The sequence below is a fragment of the Trematomus bernacchii genome, unplaced genomic scaffold (assembly GCF_902827165.1).
Source record: "Trematomus bernacchii unplaced genomic scaffold, fTreBer1.1, whole genome shotgun sequence".
In the NCBI taxonomy this organism is placed as follows: domain Eukaryota; kingdom Metazoa; phylum Chordata; class Actinopteri; order Perciformes; family Nototheniidae; genus Trematomus; species Trematomus bernacchii.
In genome coordinates this window covers 26,674,042-26,691,379 of record NW_022988043.1, presented here as the reverse complement: position 1 = coordinate 26,691,379, position 17,338 = coordinate 26,674,042, and the positions used below count along the sequence as shown (strand labels likewise).

At 41.2% G+C, this 17,338-nt stretch overlaps 1 protein-coding gene across 1 annotated transcript in view; it reads left to right on the top strand.

Moving 5' to 3' along the window:
- Positions 1 to 14,128, top strand: part of adgrd2 (adhesion G protein-coupled receptor D2) — a 35,125-nt gene extending 20,997 nt beyond the window's left edge. Inside the window, exons 19-25 of the mRNA XM_034117670.1 lie at positions 1,135 to 1,255; positions 7,515 to 7,556; positions 7,693 to 7,746; positions 8,090 to 8,237; positions 9,264 to 9,322; positions 9,415 to 9,445; positions 11,104 to 14,128. Of these exons, the coding sequence (XP_033973561.1) occupies positions 1,135 to 1,255; positions 7,515 to 7,556; positions 7,693 to 7,746; positions 8,090 to 8,237; positions 9,264 to 9,322; positions 9,415 to 9,445; positions 11,104 to 11,111 (463 nt within the window). The 3' untranslated portion in view covers positions 11,112 to 14,128. The remainder of the gene's footprint in view (positions 1 to 1,134; positions 1,256 to 7,514; positions 7,557 to 7,692; positions 7,747 to 8,089; positions 8,238 to 9,263; positions 9,323 to 9,414; positions 9,446 to 11,103) is intronic.
- Positions 14,129 to 17,338: the final 3,210 nt, after the last annotated feature.

The following is a 17,338-nucleotide window of genomic DNA, read 5'->3' as shown; positions in this document are numbered from 1 at the left end:
GACAGTAATAAGTCATTATGTAATGTATTACATTTTGGAAGTAACTTGCCCAACACTGCTGGTAATGCATCAACATGTACTGGATTAACACAGCTCTGTGCACACTCTGCTGCAAATTTGAATACATAATGTGTCACTTCCAGTGAGAGGCTGAGCAGCAACACAATTTCACTTTTCATTGTGCCAGGTCTATGTTGCTATGGTTACATGCATGTAATACAACTATTTAATTCTGCTGCAGTATAGCTATGTATGCAAGAAACATGTCTAGCATCTTTGGAAAGGCATGTGAATATGACTTAAAGGCTCAATTCACATTAAACACTCCATTCACATTGCACTGTGTGCAGTATGTATTAGTGGCATTTTACTTTTTTTTTTGTCTATGTCTAATGGAAATGCCATAACACCACTCCGTCCCCCCCGCCCCCCGCCATCTCTCTCCATTCCGTCACAAACACACTGAAAGTAGATGTCTGTGCCAGCTCTAGAGTGTTACATGTATTCAGGGGATTAGAGCGAACAACATTCAAAAATAAAAGGCAGGAGAGGGAAGTGAGTGCAGGCTTTGTCCTTGCAGACACAGTGCGGTCTGAAAACTCAATCTCTCTGCCCAGGTGCAGCGGCGTGACAACAATAGTGGTTTGAACAAAGGCCACCTTTTCTGCCTTGCCCCAATAAATGGTTATTGGCTGTATAAGTACCAGGATAACTGAAAGGATTGCAATGGAACAGTAGTGAATGAGTGTGGTAGGCGGGAAAATCTATAGTGCAGAGATGTTTGAGGAAATAATCGAACCTTGAAAACTTTACTTTTCTGGCTCCTTCTGTTGGCGCACAGTATACTCACGTTTTGTAAAATGTTTGACAAAGAGAAGGTATATAGAGTATTTAGGAATCAAAAGGAGACACAACAGAGCTTGTTTCAGTGGTCTGTTAGATCATATTTTCATGCGTCTGTATTGGAACGCATTGAGTGTAATTCAGGCACTACTGTACTGTAAGGGCATTTCTGATTCATGTTTGTGTACTGTGTGTGTGTGTGTGTGTGTGTGTGTGTGTGTGTGTGTGTGTGTGTGTGTGTGTGTGTGTGTGTGTGTGTTTGCATGCATGCGTGCGTGTGTGTGTGTGAAGGGCTGTGACCCGTCCCGTCCTCATCCTGCTGCCGGTGCTGGGTCTGACCTGGCTGTGTGGAGTTCTGGTCCACCTGTCCGTAGTGGTGGCCTACGTCTTCATCGCTCTCAATGCCCTCCAGGTAATCACACACACTTCCCCATTCACAGTGTGGTGTTCAGGACCAGCAGGCAGCTCCAGATACCTGCTGTACACTCCTTGCTGTATACTACCAGCTCTATACATGCTGTAAAACCTGCTGTATACCTGTTGTACACCTGCTGTATACTACCTGTTGTACACCTGCTGTATACTACCTGCTGTATACTACATGCTGTAAAACCTGCTGTATACCTGCTGTACACCTGCTGTATACTACCTGCTGTATACCTGCTGTACACCTGATGTACACCTGCTGTATACTACCTGCTGTATACTACCTGCTGTATACTACCTGCTGTACACTACCTGCTGTATACTAGCTGCTGTATACTACCTGCTGTACACTACCTGCTGTATACTACCTGCTGTACACTACCTGCTGTACAGTACCTGCTGTACAGTACCTGCTGTATACTAGCTGCTGTATACTACCTGCTGTACACTACCTGCTGTATACTACCTGCTGTACACTACCTGCTGTACACTACCTGCTGTATACTACCTGCTGTACACTACCTGCTGTACAGTACCTGCTGTACAGTACCTGCTGTACACTACCTGCTGTATGCTAGCTGCTGTACACTACCTGCTGCACACTACCTGCTGTATACTACCTGCTGTACACTACCTGCTGCACACTACCTGCTGTATACTACCTGCTGTACACTACCTGCTTTATACTACCTGCTGTATACTACCTGCTGTATGCTAGCTGCTGTACACTACCTGCTGCACACTACCTGCTGTATACTACCTGCTGTATACTACCTGCTGTATACTACCTGCTGTACACTACCTGCTGTACACTACCTGCTGTACACTACCTGTTGTATACTACCTGCTGTACACTACCTGCTGTATACTAGCTGCTGTATACTACCTGCTGTACACTACCTGCTGTACAGTACCTGCTGTATGCTAGTTGCTGTATACTACTTGCTGTACACTACCTGCTGTACACTACCTGCTGTACACTACCTGCTGTACACTACCTGCTGTATACTACCTGCTGTATACTAGCTGCTGCACACTACCTGCTGCACACTACCTGCTGTACAGTACCTGCTGTACAGTACCTGCTGTACACTACCTGCTGTATGCTAGCTGCTGTACACTACCTGCTGTATACTACCTGCTGTACACTACCTGCTGCACACTACCTGCTGTACACTACCTGCTGTACACTACCTGTTGTATACTACCTGCTGTACACTACCTGCTGTATACTAGCTGCTGTATACTACCTGCTGTACACTACCTGCTGTACAGTACCTGCTGTATGCTAGTTGCTGTATGCTAGTTGCTGTATACTACCTGCTGTACACTACCTGCTGTATAATACCTGCTGTACACTCCTTGCTGTATACTACCTGCTCTATACCGGCTCTATACATGCTGTAAAACCTGCTGTATACCTGTTGTACACCTGCTGTATACTACCTGTTGTACACCTGCTGTATACTACCTGCTGTATACTACATGCTGTAAAACCTGCTGTATACCTGCTGTACACCTGCTGTATACTACCTGCTGTATACCTGCTGTACACCTGATGTACACCTGCTGTATACTACCTGCTGTATACTACCTGCTGTATACTACCTGCTGTACACTACCTGCTGTATACTACCTGCTGTACACTACCTGCTGTACAGTACCTGCTGTACAGTACCTGCTGTATACTAGCTGCTGTATACTACCTGCTGTACAGTACCTGCTGTATACTACCTGCTGTACACTACCTGCTGTACACTACCTGCTGTATACTACCTGCTGTACACTACCTGCTGTACAGTACCTGCTGTACAGTACCTGCTGTACAGTACCTGCTGTACGCTACCTGCTGTATGCTAGCTGCTGTACACTACCTGCTGCACACTACCTGCTGTATACTACCTGCTGTACACTACCTGCTGCACACTACCTGCTGTATACTACCTGCTGTACACTACCTGCTGTATACTACCTGCTGTACACTACCTGCTGTATACTACCTGCTGTATACTACCTGCTGTATGCTAGCTGCTGTACACTACCTGCTGCACACTACCTGCTGTATACTACCTGCTGTATACTACCTGCTGTATACTACCTGCTGTACACTACCTGCTGTACACTACCTGTTGTATACTACCTGCTGTACACTACCTGCTGTATACTAGCTGCTGTATACTACCTGCTGTACACTACCTGCTGTACAGTACCTGCTGTATGCTAGTTGCTGTATACTACTTGCTGTACACTACCTGCTGTACACTACCTGCTGTACACTACCTGCTGTATACTACCTGCTGTATACTAGCTGCTGCACACTACCTGCTGTACAGTACCTGCTGTACAGTACCTGCTGTACACTACCTGCTGTATGCTAGCTGCTGTACACTACCTGCTGTACACTACCTGCTGTACACTACCTGCTGTACAGTACCTGCTGTACAGTACCTGCTGTACACTACCTGCTGTATGCTAGCTGCTGTACACTACCTGCTGTATACTACCTGCTGTACACTACCTGCTGCATACTACCTGCTGTACACTACCTGCTGTACACTACCTGTTGTATACTACCTGCTGTACACTACCTGCTGTATACTAGCTGCTGTATACTACCTGCTGTACACTACCTGCTGTACAGTACCTGCTGTATGCTAGTTGCTGTATGCTAGTTGCTGTATACTACCTGCTGTACACTACCTGCTGTATAATACCTGCTGTACAGTACCTGCTGTATGCTAGTTGCTGTATACTACCTGCTGTACACTACCTGCTGTACACTACCTGCTGTACACTACCTGCTGTACACTACCTGCTGTATACTAGCTGCTGTATACTACCTGCTGTACACTACCTGCTGTACACTACCTGCTGTATAATACCTGCTGTACAGTACCTGCTGTATGCTAGTTGCTGTATACTACCTGCTGTACACTACCTGCTGTACACTACCTGCTGTACACTACCTGCTGTACACTACCTGCTGTATACTAGCTGCTGTATACTACCTGCTGTACACTACCTGCTGTACAGTACCTGCTGTATACTACTTGCTGTACACTACCTGCTGTATACTAGCTGCTGTATACTACCTGCTGTACACTACCTGCTGTACAGTACCTGCTGTATACTACTTGCTGTACACTACCTGCTGTACACTACCTGCTGTACACTACCTGCTGTACACTACCTGCTGTATACTACCTGCTGTACACTACCTGCTGTACACTACCTGCTGTATACTACCTGCTGTACACTACCTGCTGTACAGTACCTGCTGTATACTACTTGCTGTACACTACCTGCTGTACACTACCTGCTGTACAGTACCTGCTGTATACTACTTGCTGTACACTACCTGCTGTACACTACCTGCTGTATACTAGCTGCTGTATACTAGCTGCTGTATACTACCTGCTGTACACTACCTGCTGTATACTACCTGCTGTACACTACCTGCTGTATACTACCTGCTGTACACTACCTGCTGTATACTACCTGCTGTACACTACCTGCTGTACACTAGCTGCTGTACACTACCTGCTGTACACTAGCTGCTGTACAGAACCTACTCAGCAAACAGCAGGCAGACACTTTCAGAGACTAGCTGGTGAACATTTAGTTGTTAAAAAAATATGTCCTTCAGCAGTCGGTAGAGTCCTAAACCAGATCTAAAGAGAAACAAAATTGAATAACATTCATCAGTTAGACACACACACAACTATAAATAAATGATGGTGCTGATGGATGTAAAATAGCTTGCTAAATTCGCCATACCAACTTTAAAGTGAAGTAAAGTGTTACCTTTTTGAATCCACTGTGTACAATCATAAAAAAACTTCAGGTCGGGGACTAACGTCAGACCCCACTTCATGAGTTGTGTTTCCAAAAAATATAGAACAGAGGTGGAAAGTAGTGAAAAAATATATTTTATTTCAAGCATTCTGTTATTCCAAATGTAACTACAAAGATTTTAGCATACAAAAGTACAAGTAAATATCTACAAGATGAATTCATTATTGATTCATTAATGTGTTAAAGTTATTTTCTTTTTCTTTTTTGTGGCAGCTTTAGAATTTTGTCTTGGGATGAAATAAGTGTTATCTTGAGTTAATGTTTTGTATAATTCGAATATGGTTATTTGAAGTAACTAAAGTTACTAAATATAGTGCAATACAAAATACAATATTTCCCTCTGAAATGTTGTGGAGTAGAGAATGGAGAACATCATGAAAGCTAAATGATGTCTTAACTTTCTCTCCATTCCCACCTACAGCTGCTTGAGAGAAATTATACCTGTGTGTGTGTGTGTGTGTGTGTGTGTGTGTGTGTGTGTGTGTGTGTGTGTGTGTGTGTGTGTGTGTGTGTGTGTGTGTGTGTGTATGTGTGTGTGTGTGTGTGTGTGTGTGTGTGTGTGTGTGTGTGTGTGTGTGGGAGGAGGCAGTGATTCCTTTGAACGGCAGGTCACATCTCCCTCCATCCCCCCCCCCCACCATGATAACGCAGCCCTCACTTCCTCTCTCTCTAGCTTCAGTCTGGTTCCACACACTGTCCCTGTTGTTATTATACGCTCCATCCACTCATCTCCCCCCTGTATTGTCTTACCCCACCCACCCCTCCCTGGTCTTTAATTAATCACAATGAGCTGGCCCCTGGGTGACCCCCACAGAGCTGCTAGTTAATTCAGATTTACTGCCAGTGTTCAGCTGAGGGCAGATAACACAACAGTAGGAGTTCTTCCTCATGTAGGTAGGAGGATGAAGCTGGGCCAGCCCGCTGTCTTCTCTTTACAGAAAAAGTTATTTTACTGGGCTGCTTCAACAATCTATAAAAAGCAAAGTATGACGGAGAGGTCTAAAGGCCAGGAAAGCAGAGCAACACGGCTAAATAATAAGATCCAGTAGAGGTTTTAATCTCTAAACTAGCCCTAGGGTCACTTCTGTTTCCATGATAGTAGTCTTACTGTTTTTTTACATTCATTTCTATATTTCTAGCAACATACACCAAGGCCTCTTCTAGCAGCTTCAGCAGTGTAGAGAATTTGAAAAGTTGTTTATTGCAGAGAAAGACTAAACACTGGATCAGACACCATAGCCTGTAGTCTGTAAGGCATTTTGAATAACAAAGCAATTAACTATCATGGAGTCATAGTGAGATAAATGTGTCCTAAAAGTCCCTCAACAACAGTCCCCATATCTGACAGTGTTTACATGGTTATAACGTAATCTCCCTTTCTGTGTGCTCGGGCTCCACATCACTAACATTACATCTTTAAACACACTCATTTGGACATTTGAGATGACCTATTGTTTGTTAGTGTGTTCATGACAAGAGACCATGTGAATAATTAAAGGCGTGAGCGGGATGTTACAGAATCGTGGTGTTCGGAGCGTCTGACTTTGACACAGCAGATTGCCGTCTGCATGCCGTGACAAACATCCAACGCCTAAACCAAACCGAGCCTAACACAGAGGTGGCAAATCAGAAATCACTCAAGAAATCGTTTTTTGAAAAGCTCATATATGTCGTTGAAGGCACTGACAAACAATTTTATCATGAACATAGTGGTGCCACATCTGTTTTGTGATTTAGTTTTGAAAAGGGCAAGTCTAAACAGATAAACAGTCAACACAGATAATCAGATCCAAAAGAGAGTTAGGGCCAACAATTTTCGCAAGTGTCGGAAAGGAACAAGCTGACATTTACGCCCACTGAGAAAGTAAGCAGGGTTTGAAAAGCAACACTATGAATGTGCACTGTTATCCCAGTATTTAAAAGATAATCGCATCTTGCCCCTCTGTATGAAGGTATCACATGACTGTAAACACACTTTCTCTAGAAACTAGTTCTCTAAAAGCAACATGGTCATAAGAGGGGTGGGCTACAACCACTGCATTGGAGCGTTTATGGTTGGATGAAGTCACATGTTTGTAGTATTCCCACTACATTTCTGGTACACAAGGAAGAGAACCAATTTGGATGTAGTTCAGCTGAGTGTTGAGTGCTGCATCCTGCTGAATCTGACTGAAGCTCATGCCAAAAGGGAGTAAAAAACACAGATGGAGAGCATGAAAGCTATTTTGCAATACAGTTCTCCTTTTGTTCGTACAGCAATGTTTGACTGAGAGTGAGTGGAGGACTAAATGGACTTGTTGAAGATATTGTCAATAAAAGCTGTATGAATGGAAATGGAATTTATTCTTCTCCACTTCCAGCGCTCACATGTGCCTCTCCCCTCTCCACAGGGCCTGTACATCTTCTTAGTGTATGCTGTTTACAACACTGAGGTAAGGAGGCATTCAGTCCATTGTCCGAGCTGCTGCTGAAGCACTGCGGCAGAATCTCAGAATGTATGTTTGTACGGTGTGTGAGGCTGCCACCGTTTGGACCAACCACTGGGTGTAAACACTGCTTCTCATTTAGGTGAGGAATGCCATAAAGAGGATCAAAGAGAAGAGGAAGGCCTTATCTTTCACGGTGAGTGAGTAAAAGGAACACAGCAGTGAACACACTGAAAAACTGAAACGTTGAAGCAATCATATTACGTTGAACCTAATATTTTTTATTTAAACTTAAAAGATTATTGCTTTCAACTAACCTAATACAGTTATGTGAAATGTGTTGACATAATACATTTCATTAAAGTCAACCTTTCAGTTTGTTCACTGCAGGTCCATCAGTACAGGACAGAAAATAACATTTTAGCTGGCTAAAATTGCATGGGCATGGTTTGGTTCAGTAGTGGTGATGTAGACGTACACATACTTTATTTAATGATTTTCATCACTTTGAAGAACTTCTTTCTTATGATGTATTTCAGAACTGTTCCCAGCCCACCAGCTTCTTACCTTCTCAGAGGGCCCCGATCACCTCCTGGGGCCGCAGTCCCCCGACTCCCTCCAGCCCAGACACTAGTGAGACCTCCGGACCCCCCAGTTCCACCTCCACGTCATTGGTCATCAAGAACGGTAGGCTGAATGACCCGGAATGTGCTGAAGCTGGAAATATTTGGTGTTCACCTAGTTCAAATTGTGTTTGACATTATTTATTTTTTAAAAGGCCAGAGGAGAAGAAAACAGCACCACAAAATGAAATCGTTTTTTGTCTAATGTCAAATATATTTTAGTGTTGAAGGCTCAATAAGAGGAGGGAAGGGAGGCGCAGACCGTCTGCAGCAGGAATAAGTCTGAAGTATTTCAGAAGGAGGGGTTCAGTCTGCGTTATACAGGCAGAGATAGACTCTAGCTGCACTGAAAAATGGAATGACTTTCATTAAATGTATCATGTCAACAGATTTCACATTACTGTAAGGTTAGTTGAAAGCAATAATATTACGTTTAAATAACATATAATAGGTTCAACTTAATATTATTGCTATCAACTAACCTTATACAGTAATGTGAAATCTGTTGACGTAATACATTTGATTAAAGTCAACGTTTCAGTTTTTTCAGTGTGTGTACAACTTCCTCCCACTAATATTATTATGATCTGTTTCCAGCCAGCAGCCAGTAATAATAATATCAAGCAAGCGGTTATATCATTTCAAAAGGTTTTACTAAAAATGACTTTGAGTACTCACAGCATTTAAAACTAGGCTTAGTAATACTGTGTAGTTTGCAACCTCATTTCCCATTTAGTGCATTACATTTGCGCTCATCATTGTTTGCTCTTTGCTCTCTTTCTGAGTGAAATAAATCCTGGTTTTAGAGTCCTCATAAAGGGCATGGACTGGTTCTTATGAACTGAAAAGACAGTGGACCTATTGTCAAAACCTCAAGTGCTGTAGCAGTGTTGATCCTACCTCACATTTTAAGATGATTCATTGGAAAGAAGATGAACTCTTTCTGGAAAGCACAACCTCATGACCTGCTCCATTCCTCCTAGCTGTGGACTCTCACTTACTACTCTATGGATTTTCTTTGTCTTACATGTTCTGAATCGTGTTACTCCTGAAAGGGAAATGCTAACTTCAAGTTGTTATTGTGTTTCAGAGAGCTTCAGGAAGGAAAGCTTTGTGAGTTTCTCTTTAAACCCAGCATCAGGAAACCAAGTGAGTAACATGCATGCATCATCACTGCACTGCTGTCACATGTCACTGTTCAAATACAACTTATATTGTGTATGTTTTTTTCATTCAAACAGGTGGTCCAGCTGACAGGGTACAAGCCATCAGGTACTACCTCACTTGATCTTAAGATCATTTAAGTGTTGCTATTAGTTGATAAGATTAGATGAAATTGATACCACACAGGGCAAGTCAATGTAGCAGCTTCAGCAGTTAACAGGAACAGGTGCATAGTGAAGATACTATCAAGTGTACTGAAACAAATCCATCACAAATGAAGTGAGGAGATAAGGACAATGCAATCATAAATGAAATACAACAAACTGAAGTGGGCATGTTGGATGTTGAGTGAAGCAGAAAGCATCAAGTCAGAATCAAAGTGTGTGAACAAAGTGTATGAACCGCAGATAGAAAACAGAGGGTTAGAAGTAGAATAAGTGTGATGTCCAACTGCTGTCATTAAAGAGAGAGACCTGCAGTGGTGCTCATGCAGTCCTATCAGATGTATATGTGTCTTTTATAAAGCCCTGTACCACAAGCAGGCACGTGCAGAGGGTGTCAGAGGGGCAGGGGCCCAAATAAAACTAAATGAATCCAAACTATTGTTGTTACTTTCACATAAATCTAACCCTGGAATAACATATTTTGTGACAGTTTTAAGGAATATTAAATGTATGTATTTAAAACAAACTTAAGTTGGATGTTGGTTCAAACACTGCTACACAACAGTTCATTAATGCTACAAAAAGGAAAGGGTACCACTTTGTCAATAAGGCTTTCAGATTACGCCTCAGAAATAACAGGCAATAAGAAGACCAGTGATACTAAGAATATTAGAGATAAGATTACAGAGGTGCAGCGTGCTTGTGTTCTATGATGACTGGTGGTGCTTCATGTTAGGAATGCATTACGCTCTAACTGCTCTGTCTGGGGCAGCCTTCAGAACAACAATTACAGTATTTATATGCATTTATTCAAATGACAGATAAGGGAAATTCCACCTTATTTATGTTGACTGAATTAACTATATATTCCAGTTTTTGAAATTATTTGTACTATAAGCAGAAGTATTCTGTCATTGTGGCTCAGTTTGGAATGATGCTGTTTTTGATGAGTATTATTTAAAAAAACAACTTAATTCTGACAAACAGAATACAATATTTCTGTCATGAAACTCATTTTAAATGCATTGGGTAGTGTAGAAAGCATGAAAGTATAATGACTTGAATGAAAGCAATGTAAAACTGACTGGAGGACAGAGAGTAAAAGGTTTTATTTCCCCTATGGTCTCTGTTTACCTGCGCAGTGTTCAGCATTAGGCTGTGTGAAAACTGCCCCTGAGGCTTTTGTTCCTGTGAATGAGCAGGCGAACACAACAGATGGTCCCCACGTTTCCAGCGGGTCAAGTCACTGCCAATGGCTCTAAATTGCCTGGCAGTAGGGAAAAGGAAGTTTTTAGATTCATTAAATGTTGAGCCGTCTGGGAGGAGCGCCTGATGGTTGGTGTTGGAGTGCTGCTTGGTGTTCATTGTTGACCGACGAGACAAAGCAGAAGTTCATTCCCTTAATCAGGAGCGCACGAGGCCGGCTATTCACGCCGTCGGCCATTAACCACTCCAACACCTGCTCTCTCTCCCTCCACCTTTCATCTCCCCCTTTCTCCTCCTCTCTTTGTACGCAAACACACTCACACTCCTGAAGCAGAAACATTAAGCATCAGCTTGAGATGAGTTGTAGCTAACACATTTCACTTTATTTCACCGCAGGTTGTTGAACTGCAAATGGACTGGATCCTGATACAAGCTGAAAGAATGGACACACACACACACAGTTCCCACCTGAAGATGTGCACTGCCGCCACAAACACACACTGCTAAGAAGGAGAGTGAAATAAAATAAGGAAGGAAAGATGAAGAAGTGAATTCTTCTTCTTACATTGTCACTGCTCTGTTCCCAGATCAGATCCATGTTCCCTTATTTTGGGTTAGGTATCTGACTGTCTGCCAGGGGGTCCTCAGCTCTGCAGGAACTCCCTGACGTCTTCAGTAGAGCAGTGACGTAACTTTTCTCATTTAAGCAATACACATACACTAAGAACAACAACTCTGTCTAAGAATGATCATGTTTATCACCAGTTTTCTGAATCTCAGCATGTGAGCTGATCTCTTCAAAGTACAACAGCTCAACCAAATAACACATATGTGTTATTCGCTGAGGTTATTTTAAAATAGCTAATTCATGAACAAATATAAAAATACTTTGATTTCTGATAATGAATTGGTAAATCACCAAGAAAACAAACCTTTGCGAATGATTTATCTGAACATCTCTGAGATTAAATTCTCCAAATAAAAGGAATAATCTTTAAAAGTACTGCTCAAGCTGATGAGATGGATCTAACCTTGTATAATCAATCCTTTTGGTTTCTTTACAAAACATGTCATGGAGAATGTGGAGACATTTCTCGGAAATATATTACTTTATAAACTCAGAAAATGTTTTGTTCTTGGAAATCAGATCATTTCCAAGAACAAACTCCAACAAGATCATTTTTACTCAACATATAGCCCCTCTCAATTTAGATAATACATGTTATTGATGATCTCTTTGAGGTTAAAACATTATTCCTGAAGTGACAATTGCCATCCCTTTAATTTCCCAAAAACAACACGGCTCATTAAGATCACACTAAGAATGATCTTAATGAGCCAGCCCTTATGTGTGACAAATATTAGCGCTGGGCTTCCTTCTCACTGGCTTTGTGTTTCATGTAAATACATCTACAGCTAGCAGTAAATCCAGCTGAGCACAAAGAACTCAGACATGTGGCTCCAAATATGAAAAAATAATTTGTTTCATGACGTGTTGTCTAACAGTTTCAAAACATTTTCGATGTGGACGACTACGTTTGGTTAACCTCCCTGTACACTGTGTTTACTGTCTCCCTGTTGTGATTGGATGGTTCTGTAAAGTACTGAATGAGACTGTGCATGCAGCTGAGCGTGGAGCTGTGGCAGAAACACATCCCACAGATATTCTGAAGAGACAGGGAGCACAGGTCTCTTACTTTAAACACTCTCTAAAACATTAGATACTGCAGATGTGTTTCTCCATTGTTCCCTCTGACTGACAGCAGGATGCACTGTGAGTGAAAGGCTGGCCTGTCACACATTGCTGAGTGTGTGAGAGCGCACCTGAGGTGTGTGTGACTCTGCTGGGCTTAGTCAGCCTTACGGGCTGTTCTGAAGGTCAAAATTGTGATCTCACTCGTGCTCAGTAGTGATGTTTTTAGGTGAAAAAACATAGCAGGACTGTAACAGTTTCACAGTTCAACACTGGTGATAATCTGACTGGAAACACACTGTGTGTTGCCCTCTGTCTGCTCAGTGGCATGTGTGTGTGCTGGCAGATTAGCTGTCTGATCTACAGGTGCTGTCCTGTGGCCTCAAGTCTGGTAATCCTGTCCGTGACCAGGTTCTATTTCCCTCTGAATAACACACGACAACAAATAAAAGCCTTTTTCTGACGAGCTAGAAGTTAGACATTTTATCATGGAGAACCACTCTCTGTAATGTTAGGTTAAGGTTTTCCACAATAACAGGTGGGCTCCATTTTTTGCTCAGAAGGCAGACTTTCCCATCTATAAGAAGATAATCAACATTGTTTAAGGTGTCTGCAATTACTTCTTCTTTAAAATAAGCATCAATATTTAGCAGATAGCCAATCAAATATCAGAGCTGCAAAACGGAATTGGCCCGACTTGGAATTAAATTGGGGCCATCCACTTTCACCACCAAACTTAATCCACAGGTTCTACATGTAGACATGCTGAAGATGGACAATGGAGGAACAAATCTATTTTGTTCCACAATGAAATGCTATCACTCTTTTTAAATGATAGATGTGTTTCTAAGACTGATGTTGGATGTTTCAAATGAAACTGATGTGAATAATGGCTCTCTGATGTTAATAGTTCAGACAAGGCTGAATAACAGCCACACTATGACAGCTGTAATTCATGTTGTATATATGAGCTCTGTATCATTTGTGCACAACTGATGAATGTTGTGTAATTATAGTCGACACACGTGGAGCTTACTTCACTGGAATTTATTGGTTTAGTGCTATTACAATAAAATATATTTAAAGAAACAAACGTTTTGGTCACTTTCTCTTTTGGGAGAAAAAAACACTTCAGTTAAAGACGGGACTTTCAACTCACAGGTAAATAAAATGTGAACAAGAGCCAAAACAAAGGCAATATCAAGAGAATCACTTCCACATGGCAGCGATCTGACCTCAACGTAAAGCGTAGAACTCTTTCGTTTGAAATGTATCTTCATCTTGCAGTAGATATTCACTTCACAACATAAATATACTGTACATAATGATAACACAGAGCTATCTCAACTGGAAAACCAAGGTGTGTGTATGCTTTCAGGCAGACATTCAGTTAAGGCAGGCGGAGTGATTGTCTACGATACCTGGAGATGGACCAACGAGGAATGGTTTTAAATGTCGAGCTGCACAATATCACAAACATCTTGAGACCGAGTCTTTGGTCTTCAAACAGGTATCATCGCTGAGAGGCATGTGCTTTAAAAAGAGTGTGAGACTTTTCAGTTCGGTTAAGTCCCTGTCACACTGTCCCGGAATTGACACCAGATGGACACACGGATATGGAATTGTGAATTTCGCACGAAGATGGCCCCGAAGTTGGTCAACAGCCAAGCAACAGCCGGAGCAAGTACGATGCCTACAGAAGGCCACGCGATGGCACCCGAACCACACACGAAAATATGGTCGTAGACTTTACTGATGATTTAGAATGTATCCAGACTCAACGTAAGAGCTTGTACCTCTTCGGGGGGTGCTAACATTTAATCATACACTTTATTCTTTACTTTCTCCGTCTTTATATGTAGATTAGAAGATATTACTTATCTCCGTCATGTTGTTTCCATAGCAACAACAACTTCCTGTCAACAGTGTAAAAATAAAAGCATCTAAATAAAACAGGAAGTTAACCTAAATTACATTTAAGACATACAACTGCAACGAAAGTAACAACAACAATGTAATATCCTTTTCAGTTTCACAGAACACAAATTGGGTTGTTTACATAATATGTTTACATGATTTTGTTGTGCAATAAATGCAATCTTGATGTCATCGTACTATAATACGATGGCTACACGACGGCATTGCGAGGGCTTCACGTAGTCGTGTTGCCTTCCTAAGACAATCGGGCAGCTTCTTGTTTCCTTCGTATTGTCTTCGTGAGGCGAAAAATGCCCGTTGGCACCGATGATCACACGAAGTAAAGACGAAGATGACACGATTTGACAAGATGCCCTCACGCTGGCCTTACGAAGGGCAAAATGGACACATGAATTCAACACGAAAATGAACCTTCAAAAGGTCCTTCGGCAATTTTTTGGCATGCCAAAGATTTTGCCACCGTTCACGAAGTTGCTGCCGGAGCCTGAGAAACTCCACCGGCGGTCATACGATGGCTTAAGATGCCCTCACGAATGGCCCGATGTTGTTACGATCAGAGCCGAATTTCCTTTATCGTGTGTCCATCTGGTGTTTTCGGGACAGTGTGACAGGGGCTTTAGGGTTACACACGTGTTTTCAACATAGTACAAGAAATCTCAAATAGTGTTTCACTGGTAACTCAGGCTGCTGATAGTGTGTGTGGGGCTTATAGGGCCTGCAGTGTTATCTCATATTTTAAATGTATACAACGTGCAGGAATATGTCAGATATCAGGGGAGAGTTTTAGTGACCCACACTGAAAACTGAAACGCTGACTTTAATTAAATGTATTGTGTCGACGAATTTCACATAACTGTATTAGGTTATTTGAAAGCAATGATATTAAATTGAACCTAATATTCTTTATTGAAGCTTAACATTATTGCCTTTCCCTGACCTAATACAGTGATATGAAGTCTGTTGACATAATACATTTAGTCAATGTTTCAGTTTTTCAGTGCATGACTCTTATGATGATAAGAACAGCGTTTTTGTATTAAAGACCGACATGTTTATTTCTTTAATAATAAACCAAATATGTTGGTCAAATAATATACTGTATCCTGGTTCTACTACACTAAATAAATGTATTTCTAAACAAATTACACATATCTGTATTAGGTAGCTTTAAAGCAATAATATTAAGTTTAAATACAACATATTAGGTTCAACTTGCTTTCAACTAACCTAATACAACTATTTGGAACCTCTTGACATAATACATTTTATTTCAGTTAACGTTTCAGTTTTTCAGTATACTCTGAACCAGTCAGTTTGAAAGTGATTGATCACTGACGTCTAATTGCTTCAGATTGAGGAGAAAAAATGGAGTGATCAGATCTTTGGGCATGAGAACTGAGACACATCCTGTTAGCTACCTGCATCAAACGTCTGAAGATATCCACAGAATTGCGGTTGACGTGGAGTCAGGTTATATAAGTCGAGTCACAGAAACTGAAATCAACACACGTCACAGAAATGTGCTGCTCTCAAGCTTCTGTGTGACCTCACATTTTGTTCAAGCACAATGAAAATGCAGCAAATACATGAAAAATACCTGAATTGTGTCTTTTATCAACATTGTTAGATTTTTTTATAAATGTATCTGCTAACATTATTTCATTTTTCTTTTACAAAATGTGCTTCTGGCAACTAAGACAAGAAACATGTATGAATGGCTCTGCTGAAAGCATGTTGTTAAGTTTGGGGGGAAGTTTGGTTTAATTTTAAGAAAGTTAAACTGGCTCAAGCTCAATTTGGGTTTACTTTTTAAATATTTCACATTAACATACCGCCCTGTTTCCATGCCTGCTGTCTGCACTTTGTTTAACGTTGATTTGGAGACAAAGGTGAACAGGATGGCCATTCAGTCTCACACCTACACCTGCGTGCTGAAAAGTGACACAAATGTCAGTGTGAACATGACAACTGCCTTTTTTGAAGACTCATTGTTTCTTGAGGCAGTGACCTATAATACCATTTTTATAAGGAAACGTGAAACCAAATGTTGCCAGATGATTATTTTCCCTGGCTTTGTCTGCTCCTCAGTCACACGCTGACAGATGCTTCCTTTTGTTAGTCTTTGCTCAAAGAAAGGGAAAAGCAGTTTTTGTTCATCTCTCCATTATCATTCACATGTATGTGCTTATGTTTTGTCTCCTACTGTATGTGCTTATGTTTTGCCACCTACTGTATGTGCTTATGTTTTGCCACCTACTGTATGTGCTTATGTTTTGTCACCTACTGTATGTGCTTATGTTTTGTCACCTACTGTATGTGCTTATGTTTTGTCACCTACTCCCTGCTCTCCTTCATCTGAAAACTTCGCTGTGAACAGTTTGAACTCCTTCTCGTTTGCTTTTGACCCTTTCTCTGCCTGTGTCCCTCTTCCTTATCTGTATTGTTGTCATTTTATCTTTCCTGGTAAGGGTTTGATGAATAACTGAATAAAAATGAGTTTTTCTTAACATTTCTGGCTTCTATATATCAATATATTACTAAATAGATTAAAATAAAGCTATATTAAACCCCATAGAGCTCTCTTATTTTTGAACATTGGTGTTAAAAAAGGGTAGAGATATGATCAGTAATCTGAGAACACCACAGTGTTTTCATCTACAAAATATATAATGATTATCTAGGAAGAGTGCACTTTATAATCTTCCATAAAGTTGGATCTGACATTTGGATCAAAATCAATTAATGCTAAATTCAAATTTCTGAAAAGAAGATAGAAAATATGTTGGAAAAGTGCACATCAGAGCAGCCCTCGCACCAGATGACCCTATAGACATCCTATATACACATATGGGACCCAACAGTTCATATTGATATCACAATGATATGAAGATGTGGATGTTTTAGAATGATAGACAGATATCTGGACAATATGTCTACATGAGTGTTTAACATTATTTGATTGAGTCTGAATATTTGCTGGGCAGCTCTGTGGAACGTAGA